This window comes from Rhineura floridana, chromosome 2 (assembly GCF_030035675.1).
Source record: "Rhineura floridana isolate rRhiFlo1 chromosome 2, rRhiFlo1.hap2, whole genome shotgun sequence".
In the NCBI taxonomy this organism is placed as follows: domain Eukaryota; kingdom Metazoa; phylum Chordata; class Lepidosauria; order Squamata; family Rhineuridae; genus Rhineura; species Rhineura floridana.
In genome coordinates this window covers 113,507,245-113,521,112 of record NC_084481.1, presented here as the reverse complement: position 1 = coordinate 113,521,112, position 13,868 = coordinate 113,507,245, and the positions used below count along the sequence as shown (strand labels likewise).

The following is a 13,868-nucleotide window of genomic DNA, read 5'->3' as shown; positions in this document are numbered from 1 at the left end:
AGAGTATAGAATCACTCAAACTGCTTCTGGTTTCTCTGCCTTGAAGACTCAGCAATACAGCCACGAGCATACAGCATTGATTTTTTGCATTCCACAATGCTAAATTGAAAATAGCCCCATGCCATTCTGCTGCTTCCCATAAGCTCATTTCAAAATCAAATCTTACAAACCTATATTCCTGAAGTCAGAAATATTTGCTTAACAACCCTCTTAAGTTTTGATGGTGATACACAAAACACTCAGAGAATCTTAACTTGAAAGTCTGAAACAGGAGCAAAAAAATCCAGACCCCTGTTGGACTTTTTTCTGTCAGTGGTCTCATAATTTGTTGAAATTAATTAAAAATCAGCCATGTTACGGAGTACCTGTAATCCTATTACTGACATTGACCCATACTCTGACCTTCATCTTCTGCAGTTTAAAAGTTAAAAGAATGCATGGCTGATTTTTAATTAATTTAAGGAAATTAACATTGGAGTCTGTGATAGTGCAGCAGGACTGTGGAGTCAGTACGCCAAACCTTCGACTCCGACTCAGACTCCTCTATTTTTCTACTGTCCGACTCCACCCAAAATTGCTTCCAACTCCACAGCCCTGGAAAGGGCTGTAAATGCCTTTTTAAATTGGAAGCTCTCGTAGGAGCATTTTTATCGCTGCCTGAATATGTGCTGATCTTGGCATCACAGCATTTGTCCATCTGGGTCCTGTGTCATACATTGACACACAAAATGTTTTCCATCTTGAGTTATGGTGAAATACTCAACTACAGCTGACTTCATGGGAAGCTTCTTTGATATTTTGAATTTATATTTTAAAAAATGTGTCAATCAAAATTTATTTTGAAGTCAGAGTTGGTACATTTCTACTGACTCCGACTCCACCCAAAATTGCTTCTGACTCCGACTCTGACTCCATGACTCCAACTCCACAGCCCTGTAGTGCAGGCATGCTCAGTAAGAACCAACTGTCAGTGTTCTAAACACCAGACTAACAGCTGTTCGGCTTGACAAATCAGGGTCAGCTTTGGTTTCCCTTTGGGTGGGAGACTACAGATGTCTGCTGTAGAATACAAAGGTGTGGGAAACCCTGAAATATAATGATTCTGTTAACACTGTTTTCCCTTTGGAAAGAAAAGGGGCTTTCCCTCTGCCCAGTGCCCACCCCAATCTCCTCCCTACCCCTTCCTCCCTACCCCTCCACTTCCTCCTACCCCTCCTCCAGGTCACTTTCACCTATCCTAAGCATGATTGTCCAAGAGTAAATCCAGCTGAACTCAATAAGCATGCAAATGATCAAATCTGCCCTCCTCCCCCTTCCTCCTATCCCTTCCCTCCTGCCGCTTCCCCATCCCTCCCTCCTCCTCCCCACTCCATTCCTCCTTCCCTCTGCCATGGTCTGTTTCACCTTTCCTAAGTATGATTGCACAAGAGTAAATCCCATTGAATTCAGTAAGCATGCAAATGATCAAGTCTACTTTCCTCCGCCGTGCCCTCCCTCCTCCCCCTTCCTCCTGTCCTCCCCTCCCTCTTCCCCCCTGTCAGTTTCACCTCTCTTAAGCATGATTCCATGGGAGTAAATCCCACTGAACTCAGTAAGCATGCAAATAATCAATCCATTTTCAAACTTGCACAGGATCCCATTTCTTACTTCCTGGATTAAAAAGTAGAGAAAATGCTTTTAGGGGAGCAACAGACCTGACCTCCTCTCTAAGGAGTACTCTTGAGGAGTACTGCCTTCTTAACTTGTAAAAATGCAAACACAGTTTGGGTTGGTCTTTCACAGTTCAGTCTACTTCCTGCGTAGCTTGGAAGAATATGGTAACGCGCGTCTGAGCAAATAGTGAATGATGGCAACACCTGCAATTAGGACTGCATCTCCAAAGACGGAGAATTACATTTTTGTATATATGATGTTCTTCCTACTTTGCTTCTTTCCTGTGTTATTGCTGTTTCAACAGAGGATCTAACCTAGAAAATTGTATTTCACTCATGATTCATCCTAGAAATCTGTGTCAAATGTATTTTTATTCTTTTCAGACCTTTTTATTAGTCAGTGTCACATGATGGTGAAGACAGCCTTTTGTATTTCAAATTTATTGCTATGTAAGCAATTACTCTAGCTGTTGAAAAAATAAAAAACTTAGGCTGCCCAAGATGCATGTGTTCAGCCTGCTATGTTTAAACCACTCCATTTAAGGAAGGGTGGGCATGGTCAATTAAAAACATAGAGCACATATAGAAATTTGCTAGAATTTATTTCACTTCCCACTGTTCTATCTTATGCAAACTGAGACACTCGTCATGTCCACTGGAGACTAATCTTCAGAATAGTCAGTGCCATTATTCCACTCTTGTGGTTGTATAATAAAAGGGGGAAAACAGAATGGGTAGTTTACAATGTGTAGAGAAGTTCCTGTGCCACAAGCAGAGCTTTAGGAGCTGTTTAATAGCCTTAAATATTAGAATGCTGTATTGTACAATATAAACTAGCTCCAGCAACATGGCTAAATATAATCCCTTAACTAAAGGTGAGCTTAAAAATACTGATTAACCAAATCTCATGCAAAGTGCCTTTCCACATGATGTAGTTTTCTTGAGAAGAATTCTAAGCTGTAACTAAATTGGCTAAACAAACGCTATTTATCTGTGATAGTGCACTTAAGCAGCAATTTTGTGACTATTTCACTTTTGCTGTGGAGAAGGTGATCTTGTGTCACAGGCTATTCATTGGTGCCTGTTAAGTGTTATCACCAAGTCCCTCCCACACCTATCAAAGCCCTTTTCACAATTTACTAAAGAAATATATTTTTCTTATAGCTTCTTCCCTGTCCCCAATTTTTTTAATTAGAGGTGGGTTATGTTTGATCTCTTTAGCACTAGGATGTTGACCTCTATCATTTTCTGAAGGAGTCTTTCTATGCACCAAGGTTGCCCCACCACTTTTTCTCACATGAGATTTGAGATCACTAGCAGTGCCACCATGCTATAGAAAGCTTCTATTATCCATATGGGAGATGACCTCTACTTCTAAAAGCTACCAAATGTTCACTGTGATGCTTTCCTTTTTTAATGTCACTGACATATAAATTCTTTATCTCTAGATGTACTATTGATTGGAAGAAAGGAAAAAATGTTACAGTTAAAACAATAAAGAAGAAACAGAAACACAAGGGCCGAGGCACAGTTAGAACAATAACTAAACAAGTACCCAATGACTCATTTTTTAACTTCTTCAGTCCAATAAAAGGTAAGTTTGGTTTAATCTGTCCCTATTTGGGCATACTCATGTTTATTTTAACAAGCTATTTCCATACAACAAACATGAAGAAAAAAGTTGATTGTTATTCCTTGTTTTGAATAATGTCACGGTTGTTACTGGTTTCATAAAAGGTTTAGCATAAGGAGCCTCAGTACATTCTAACAAGACCATAAAAAAGATAAGTAGTTCATACACAAATATATATCTTAAAAGATGAGGTCCTGCAACAAAATGTTACAGTCTCTGCAACCTCCAGCAGGAATATTCCTATTCAGGGCATTTACTTGGGGCATCACTTTATCCCATATGTGCCCACTCAACCACTTTGATCTGTAGAACTGGCAGTGTTGTAGGTACCACATAATACTCGTTCCACACTTGTAAAATGTGTTTTTTTAGTGTGGCTGCACCTACATGTTGGAACTGTCTGCATATTAATATCAGGCAGGTGCCTTTTCTATATTCTTTTTGGCACCTGCTTAAACCATTTCTGTTTAGGCAAGCCTTCCAAGCATGTTGATGTGTTTTAATCTCTTTTTAGTTTACTGCTGTTTCAATTGTCATTTTTATGTTTTTATTCATTTGTTTTTAACTGTTTTTAGTGACAATTGTAATGTTTTTTGTAAACTGCTTAGAGGTTTTCTTACACTCAAGCAGTGTATACATTTTGTTAAATAAAATAGTCTTCCTCTAACTGGTAGATAGCTGGTGTGGTGTAGTGGTTAAGGTGTTGGACTACGACCTGGGAGACCAGGGTTCGAATCCCCACACAGCCATGAAGCTCACTGGGTGACCTTAGGCCAGTCACTGCCTCTCAGCCTCAGAGAGAGGCAATGGTAAACCTCCTCTGAATACCACTTACCATGAAAACCCTCTTCATAGGGTCGCTGTAAGTCAGGATCAACTTGAAGGCAGTCCACTTCCATTTTCCTCTAATTGGAGCCTTGTAATACTGTTTGAGTATTTGAGAGGGCATCATTTCTCTTTCCCTCCTGAAGCCTTTCCCTGCTTTGCTATATTATTATTATTTCCATTTATAGACCGCTTACTATGTAAAAGATCTCAAAGCGGTTTACAATAGAGTACACAAGGTACAGTAAAAAAATCAAACTAAATTTACCAAGCAAAATACAAAAACAATATCCATATACATAAACATGAATGAAACCTTAATCTAGTTTAAATAGTCTCAGACCTTCAATGAGAATACGGCTGTGTTACCAATACAAAGCCAGGACTAAAGGGAGTTACAAAAAACTTTTTACATATTTGAAATTTTCTGCTAGAAAATTAAGAGTTACTGAATATATATTGAAAGGTTTTGGGTTAATTATATTTAAAATGTACTTTATGTCAATAATGATTTCAAAGTTTGCTATTTTCAAATGAAATACTAAAACATCAGAATTACAACTCCAGGCATTAAAATTATCACTATTTTAAAAGTGTTTTCAGGATCATCAGTAGCTTTCCTGTGAATAGAGATGTCAACAGAGATGCATAGTTTTACCGTATTGGCCTGCACTCTCTTGTTATATACAGCTACAGAGCTCATGATTGGGCTGGCTGCCATCTCAGAACATGATTGATTGATCTATTGGGGTGGGTATAAGGAGAGGCTTTTAACCTCATGGCCTGTCTTTCTTCTCCTCACCTGGCCATACTTCCATGATGCTATGAGCTGTTAGGGATTCAAGCAGGTTCATCTCTCTTCTCTCCATTTCATTTATTTATTCCCACCTCTCAATATAGCTTTGTCTCTCAAAGGGGTTTATAATTAAAATGTATGCACAAATAGAATTCAATACAATAAGGCTTGTGGGGGTAGCGGGGGTATGTATGTCAGTCTTTAGGCCCATGGCAGTTGATCATGTCCATGTTTAAGCCTCTGCAGATGAACTCAGTCTGGCTGAGGGCAAAGATGCCAGCCCAAAGAAGCAATCCCCACATTGTACACAGTTTTCCTGGACATTGAGGACAAATTTCATGTTCCAGTGTCATCTTTCTCTTTTTCTTCTTCATTTTCCAACTGACAGTCCATTCTCCACCGTAGATTCAGTTGATAGACTACTGTCTGCCTGACTTCCAGTTTCTTTGGAGCAGGAATGGGAAGCATGTGGCCCTTCAGATGTTGTTGGGACTACATCTCCCATTAACCCCAGCCAGCATCTGGAAGGCTGCTGGTTTCTCGTGGCTGCTTCAGACCCTTTTAATGCTCTCACTCCTTCCCCTACCGAAAATGAGAACTGCCCAATAGAAAACAATGGAGATTTTCAAGACTTTAGCATAGCTCTCATTGGACAGCAGCGTCTTAGGCCATATTCACACCATACATTTATTCCACTATTGTTCCACTAAACACTCATGGCTTCCTCCAAAGAATCCTGGAAAGTGTAGTTTGTGAAGGGGGCTGAGAGTTGTTAGGATGCTCCTATTCTCCTCAGAGTTAGCTACAATTCTCTGAATGATTTCACAACCAATACCTCTTCCCAGGAAACTCTGGGAATTGTAGCTCTATGAGGGGAACAGGGGTCTCCTAACAATTCTCACCACCCTTAACAAACTACAGTTCCCAGTGTACTTTGGGAGAAGCCATGACTGTTTAAAGCAGAATAAATGTATAATGTGAATGCAGTCTTATCTTCCTCTCTCATTCCCTGAGAAAAGGAGGTGTTCCTGCCTTAGATATTACAATGTGAATGCAAAAGTTCTCCCTCCAGACAATGAAATGAGTTACTCTATGCCCTCACAACTCTCTAATCCTGGAAACTCGTAGCAGTAATGTCCACACATGCGAATGTGTGTTAACTCTTCAATTTACAAACTTATCTGCCTACCTAGGGAGTATCCTGAAAACAGTGCCTTATTTTTACTGGTCCTACTTTGCTTCCAAATTAATATATACACATGCTCACTATTAGAGTGGGTAAATGATGATAAGCAGTAAAATATTTCAGTAACGGCGTTCTGCGCTTGATTGACTTAGGAGGGCATATGATACTTTAGAACTTAACCTGTCCTTATATGAAAGCTGAATCAAAATGACTATTGCCATTAAGATAACACACATTAGATTTTTTGAACCGTTATTTATAATCTGGGGATGGATGATGAAAAGTCGTCTTTCTCTTACAGTTGGTGATCAGGACTTTTAAAAGTCTCTTGAAAATCTTTCCTTACCTACCTCTCATAGGTTGGGTTTTTAACAAGGAAATACGCTTTTTGGCTTACCCACTGCCTCTTCAGTTGCACTGTGTATCATGTTTGCAGAGAAGGAATTAACCAGGCATATTAAACTTGCTTTCTTGATAGGTAGTTAATTTGATGGAGAGAAAAGCCTTTCGTTGGTGAGGATTTTTGTTGGTAGCTAGTGGTACAGGTTATTTATCATTAATGGAGATCTGAAATCTTCCTGCTGTCACCCAAAAATCAGTGATATTTCATCTAAAATAATTCAGTATTCCACTACCTCTTACCTTGAAACATGACAAACACCACAATTTCAGCTACAGCTATGAGGTGCCTTATTTTAGCTGCCTAAGAGGTATAAATTGGTTAAATTCTAAATATTGCATACTTGTTGAGTTCTAGTTTTTACCACACGAGGGCTCTAGGGTTCCAAGTCTAAATAATTGCATGGAAAATAAAAATCGATTTAATAGTCAATGGCTTTCAGGCTGTAGAGTTGACAAAAGAACATTTTGGGACTTGAAAAAGCAATTAATTTTAGAATTGCATCAACATAGCAGTGTTCATAGTGACTTTAAGGAATCTCATGTCTTGCTTTCTTGCTACTAGAGCCCTGCTTTCATTTAATAAACAAAACGGAAAGATAACTTTTGTACTGCTCTTGTTTTGACAACCTTTGCTATCAATGTTCTTTTTTTAAAAAAAAAGACATGATGCCAGGTTTTTCATGAGTAGGCTCCTAATCAAAAGATTAAAGTGGTATCTGCCTTTGGGTGTCACAGAGTTCTGATTAGAAATCTTGTACATCTGTTCTGTGGGTGGGCATTGAGAAAAAGCCATCTGATAAATGAATAAGGGAGTTTAGTTTGACTGATCTTTTCAGAATATTCTGTTGAATTCTGAAACACTCGTGCATGCATGGCCTTAGCAGGTAACAAAGGGTGTGGCTGCATTAGGGCCCTGTCTTTTTCAGAGCTTATTCTGCAACTGATGTCCCTTGAGCCTCCAAACTGCTCTTTGAATCACCATGTTCAAAAGCAGTTCAAGTGTGTGTGAATTTTTTGAAGAGCAAAGCAGGCAACACTCAAAAGGTGGCTTTTTCTCTCCTGAAAAGGGGGGGGAAAACCTGCAGCTGTGTAAAGAAAGGTCCCTCCAGATGTTGTTAGGCTACAACATAGCCCTAGTAGCCAGGGTTGATGGAACTGGAGTTCATCCCCACCTGGCCTTTTCCTCAAGCAGAAGAAGCAGCGTATGAGCCAAAAGACCATACTACTGTCTAGTGACAGATTTTAAAAAGGGGTGGGGGAGCTTATGTGAATTGCTGCCAGGAAGCAGTGCAGCCATGTTGGTTCATGTGTTCATTCTTCCATGTAGTTACAATCAAAGGGCTGCTCTGTATGGGGGCTTATCATAGGAACTGGGCCTAGGTTTGCCTTAAGTTTTATCATGTGGATCAACTTATTACAGGCATACCCCACTTAAAGTAGCTTCACTTAGAGTAGCCTCGCTATAAAGTACATGCTCCATACTCCACCATACCCCGCTTAAAGTACGTGCGCTTCGCAATAACGGACACTTTATTGGCATAACGCCGCTGCCATCTAGTGGTGATTGCATGCAGTACAAGTGAAGATAATACATTTTCACTTAAAGTACACTCTCCGCTCCCATTGCGTACGTTAAAGCGGGGTATGCCTGTACTTGGTAGGACTGTGTAGCTGGATCAGAATGATGTTTGCATTTTACAACACACATTATAACATTGTTGAATGTATTTTGATTTCCCATTAGTTGAGGTAAATGTTTGTTTAGAGTGAATAGCTTTCCTTTCTGATGTTGTAAACATTTGTCCCTTGTGGGCTTTACTTCTAAAGCTGCATCTTCTGTGTTGAAACATGTTGCAGGGTGTGTTTGCAAACTTCAATTTTGCCTGTCCAGTTTTCCACACACACTGTTTTGGGCTTAAGCTGTCAATCCAAGAGGCAAATGGAAGACCTAGTTGAAAGGAAAAACTTTCAAAATGGAGTCCTAGTTCTCCCTTAGCAATGACACCCAGAGAAGGTTAAGAATATTTCTTGCTCTGACTATATCAACAGGTTTCACACTAGAGCATGCAATATGCTTGGGTTTATAAACAGGACTAACTTCTTATCTTTTTGTAGTTTCAGGAGATGGAGAATCGCTGGTAAGTTCATTTTAATATTTTTATATTTGGGTCGACCTGTGCCATTAGACTTCAGAGAATAGCAAATAATCAAGTTATTTATAATGAGTTGGTCCAGAGATAAGAGTTGTGAATCTCTGTTTGCAACAGGGCTTTCCAGGATCTTCCTCCTCTTGCCCCATCCAGCCTCCTGTGCTTCCTGCAAAAGTTTCTCGTGAGGGTTGGGGGGTGATTTGGAATGGTGATGAGACATTGGGGGTGTGTGTGAAAACTGGATCGATTTAGTGGAGCTGTCTTGCATAAGCAGGAAGTGCCTTTCTGCCCATGCATAACTTCTCTAAATTCAAGCCTATATTTTCCCACCCAGGCGGGGGAGGTACAGTTTTATTATCTGCATCTTGGGCCATCTCATGTTTCTCAGAGTCATGTATTTTAGTTTATTTCTGAACTGCTGCTGTTTGGGGTCTGCAGGTGTCATCCAACATGTGGGATTGGGCATACTCAATTTTGTAATTAGCAATGCAACAGTTTTTGAGTAATAAACATGGGTAAATTTCATCTCTTCAGTGATAGCTTTCATAATTCTGTTTCTCCTCTGAGTTTGTCTCATAAGCCAGTACTTCATCTTATCACCTGTCCTCTGGATTTGATTGCAAATTGCTTAAGTGTGGTGAATTAGTATTATTCCTGAATAGGAAAGTTGATGAACATAGTTCAAACTGGCATCTAAAGGACCAGGGCTGGCACCAGACTGCAGTGGGCCCTCACAAGTAGCAGCAGTGCTGCTGCCACCGGGGGCTTAAGTAAGTCTGGCTGTGATAGCATGCTGTGCATGCATGCCTGCCATCACCCAAGATAGGGCAGACTGTTGATGCCTTCATCACCATGTTGAGTGATGGCAAGTTTGTGCGCACAGTGTGCTGATGCGGCGATGCAGGAAGCAGTGTCGCCAGCCCATGCCACTGGCAGGGGAGGGATGTTGCCTGGGAGAGTGGCTCCCACTGTGGATTCCACGCCAGCATCAGGTGGTGGGGCGAATGCTTCACAACCCAGTGCTAGCACAGATCACACAGCAGAAGCGACACCTGCCCATATGGAAGAAGCTTTTATCATTCATTGTTTCTCTTCTAGCAATGTTAAATAAGTAGTAGAAATACAAACTAATAACCTAATGGATCAAAAAGTTCAATTGTGGTGGTATATGTTTCCTACTTTTTTCTCTTTAACTTTCCAGGATGAAGATTCCGAGTGTACTTTAGCTATAGATTTTGAAGTTGGGCATTTCTTCCGTGAAAGAATAGTTCCCCGTGCTGTACTCTATTTCACTGGGGAAGCTATAGAGGATGATGATAATGTATGTATACTTCCACATTATCTTAATTTGTGAACCTCAATTCCCCCCCCCATGTGTAGAAGGGTATGTGAGAGTATGTATGCTCAGGTTTATAATAAAGAAAAGCTCTGCTTTCTTTTAAGGACAAGGTAACCTTACTCATAAATTGTCGGGTTCTAGCTGGATGACTGATTGAGTCCTTGATCGGGTCTTGTTTTCTCCTTGTCACTCCCCCAAATAGCCAGCTCGGGTAGTAAATGCCAACAGAACAGGAGTCAAAATGTTGCCTCTTGAGTAACAAGAAGGCGGTATCTGCATACTCAAGGAAACCAACAAGTCTAGTCCTCCCCCACAACACCACCCTCTGGATTCCAAAAAGGCCATTGAGCATACTCTGTAGACGTGGATTGTTGAATGTCTGCTGAAAAAGAGAAACAAAACTGGGGCAGGGAATAATGAACTCCTTACGGCTTCATAGTGTCTGGATGGGGCCATGGCTGGAACCCTGAACAAGAGCATTCCTGTTAGCTAGGAGGTGAGGATACTGCAACATTTTGTTATAGGGCCCCAGCTCTTACCTCCAGCTTCTGAAAAAACATGATCCTTGCTGCAGAAATACTTGCTATGGCAAGTCGTTTTAAATAGCATCTAAATAGTATAGTATTCACAGCATTGCTGTGCAGTGTAATAGTAATCATTAGAACAGGTCTGTAAAGTAGGTTGATTTTATCCCCATAGTGCAAATGGAGGTTGAAGTTGAAAGAATAGTGGCTTGCCTAGTGCTACCTAGTGAACTTGTAGCTGAGGTTAAATTTGTCTGGGACTCTCCAGCTCAGTCTCCTAATCATTGTGCCACTCCAACATTTAAGACAGTAACCTGCAGGGCCTTTCCCTTGCTGATATAATTGCCCTCTAATTTCTAGTTTTAAAGACTAAATAGATGACCGGAGATGAATCCAGTTATATGAGTGATAATTGACAAGATGTTCTAATATGTGACCTTACACTGCCATACAATTCTGCATTTAGCCAAAAAGAAAAAACAATATTCAACTCTTCATAAGGGTATATGTTGAAATGCTTGTGTGTGTACTTGAGATGATAATATCAAGTACGTGTATACCGAAGCAGTGGGTGTAAAATCTAGAATGCATATCTTCAAATACTGTTTCATCTGCCAGTGTTTTAAGGTAGGATCTGAACAAGTTTTCTCCCTTTGTAGTTTGAAGAAGGAGAGGAAGGAGAAGAAGAGGTGAGTAAAATACTATTTTATCTACTGACAGTTATTTTCCTTGGGGGTGGGGAAGAAAGAATATTTAGCTTTCAAGAGATAATCCAAGGAGGCACATGTTTCAGAGCCATGTGTGTATCATTGTTAGATATTTATGGTAGTGTGAGCTGATTGTAAAAACTACTTTGCACTGGTTTGGGAGCTCGCCTGTCTCTATGCTTGGTGAGCTACAGCCATGATATGAAATGTTTAACTAGTTATATATGTCAAGTAAGGCTGATGAAAGATAATGGTTTCCTGGCAGCATTGGCCAGTAAAAATCTGTTCTTGTTCTATTGTGTTTTAAAAAAATACCACCTCAGGAAATAGAGTAACAGACTGGCACCATTCAGGCTATTTATTTTGAAGTGCAGCGTGTATATAAATTGGTAGGTTTTTTCCAGTGCTGTTTCTTCATAAAATATTATAAATAAGCACTATTCCTATCCTTATAGTAAGATTGATGTCTCTTTCCTTTCAAGTATGTTGGTAGGAGCTAAAGTTCTTCATACCTAAAATAATAATAAACAGTTCTGGCTGTCTCTTGTTTCTTTGTAGTTTAAAAAAACAGACACCTGCTAATTGACCGAAGGGGTCTTGCAATGAAACTTCTTGGCTGGCTCCTAATATGGTCTCTACCTAATAGCAGTGGAGAGACAAAGAAAATGGGGAAGGTATAAAGCCTCCCAATCCTTCTAGTATGGGAGTGGAGGACCTTGGCCCTCCAGATGTTGCTGAACTACAGCTCCCATCAGCTCTAGCAAGTATGGCCAGTGACCAGGAATGATGGGAGTTATAGTTGAACAACATCCTAGAGGGCCAAAGTTTCCCCAAATTTGTTCTAATGCTTTAGGGCAGTTATTAGCAAGGAGAGAAGAAGGAAGAAATTGAATTATAATAATAAAGTATGCTAGTTTACATGGGAAAACGAACTAATTCAAAGGGAGAACAGATGGGAAACGAGCATAAAATTCTTGAAGGTCAAACTACAGAATTCTCATTTGATGTAAATTTAAAGTTTTTGTGAAAGAAAGATTTGTCTGTGTCCATGGAGGCAGGGGAAAGAAGGGAATCAGTTGCTGCCACTGCCCCCCCATGCCATAATCCCCAGAACCCCAGCTTTTTAAAAAAAAGTTTCTAGCATTTGTAGAACCCAAGATAGGACTCAAAATGTGCAGGAACTATTTTCATTTGTTTTGTGAGAAACTAGCCTGCTCCCATCTCTGTTATTTTTAGGCAATGAATGAAGTGATTTGACTTTTAAAATACTCAATGTTTAGTCTCTAGAGAAGGAATTTCTTCCTTGGCTTGCTTTTTATTAAGCCTTTTCGGCTGGTCTTCCATGTTGGAGAAATGACTGCTGCCCAATAGGAAACAATTCATTATTCAGAATTTCAGTGTAGTTATGATTGGACAGTGTCTTGTATGGCTTTTTTGTTGTAAACTGCCTTGATGTCTTTTTGAATGAAATAGTCATGTGCAAATATATTTATAAATAAATAATAATAATATTAGAAAACCCTTTAATGTCAGTGCAAATAAAGTCCTTCATTATTATACACATTTTGCAGGGGGCGGGACTGTGGCTAAGAGCCTGGGTCATGCCAGCCCTGCAAAGTAATCCAGTGTGGCTATTGTTCATTGGGGATGGGTGGAGAGTTAAATTAGTATGTGATAACCATGAAATATTGTCCAGTACTGCCATGGCACATTGAGAATTTTTACAGAAATGCAGCAGGATGAGGGCTGTGCAGTTGACTGTGTAAGCAGTGCAATTGGTTATGGATGGGGTGAAGGGAGCCAGGGAGAAATCAGGGTTTTTAGCAGTGAGTGAAAAGATGCCCAGTCTACCTGTAGATGGATGAGAAGTCTACCCATTGAGGCTAGACCTGTAATACAAGCTTCAGTGTGGCCAAGTCTACCTAGGCTTTGTCATTGCTAAGTTACCAGATCTGCCAGAAATGTTAGACCTGTTCTCTGATATTTGTGTGTGTATGTGTGCATGTGTGTTTGGAGTGTTTAGTTACCCCCCTAAAAAAAAAAGTTCTGCAGGCATCCATTGGAGGATTGCTTAATCTCAAGGGCCAAGAGAATATCTGGTAGGAAAGTTAAGAGAATCCTGTGGCTACATATTACCAATTGCAAGTAATTTAAATCTTAGCACTAAAACATTTAGTATTGTACATGTTGTTGTTACACTTCATTAATAGAAAGTGTTGCTGCTGAAAGAAAGCATTCTTATCCCAGTTATTACTTTTAAAAACATAGGAATTGGAAGGTGAAGAAGAAGGAGAGGAGGAGGAAGATGCAGAAAGTGAACCTAAGGTTAGCTTTATTAAAGCACTCTGAGCCAAATAACTGTTAAATTGTAACATCTTAATTTTATCATAGCTCGATGTTACTTTTCTTAACTTTTAATTTTAATTTGAAGAATTTCTGTACTGTTTCTTTCTGGTGACAAAGTTAACAGTAGTCCATTTCACTCTTTAACAATACCTGTTAATGTTCCTTCATTAAGGTGCAAACATTACTAACACCCTGGCTGTTCACATATAAAAATAAAACTGCATATTATCTGCTGAAGTGTTACAAATGCATATTTAACAAGCTGTGAAGCCTTCTTGCAGAATAAGTGTGTGTGTTCTTTCTTTTTT

General features: G+C 39.8%; 1 protein-coding gene across 4 annotated transcripts in view; it reads left to right on the top strand.

Moving 5' to 3' along the window:
• NAP1L4 (nucleosome assembly protein 1 like 4) overlaps positions 1-13,868 on the top strand; it is a 69,112-nt gene that overhangs the window by 44,039 nt on the left and 11,205 nt on the right. For all 4 annotated transcript variants that reach the window (XM_061610173.1, XM_061610176.1, XM_061610174.1 and 1 more), the window contains 5 exons: positions 3,101-3,246; positions 8,610-8,632; positions 9,846-9,965; positions 11,167-11,196; positions 13,483-13,539. In XM_061610173.1, the coding sequence (XP_061466157.1) occupies positions 3,101-3,246; positions 8,610-8,632; positions 9,846-9,965; positions 11,167-11,196; positions 13,483-13,539 (376 nt within the window). The remainder of the gene's footprint in view (positions 1-3,100; positions 3,247-8,609; positions 8,633-9,845; positions 9,966-11,166; positions 11,197-13,482; positions 13,540-13,868) is intronic.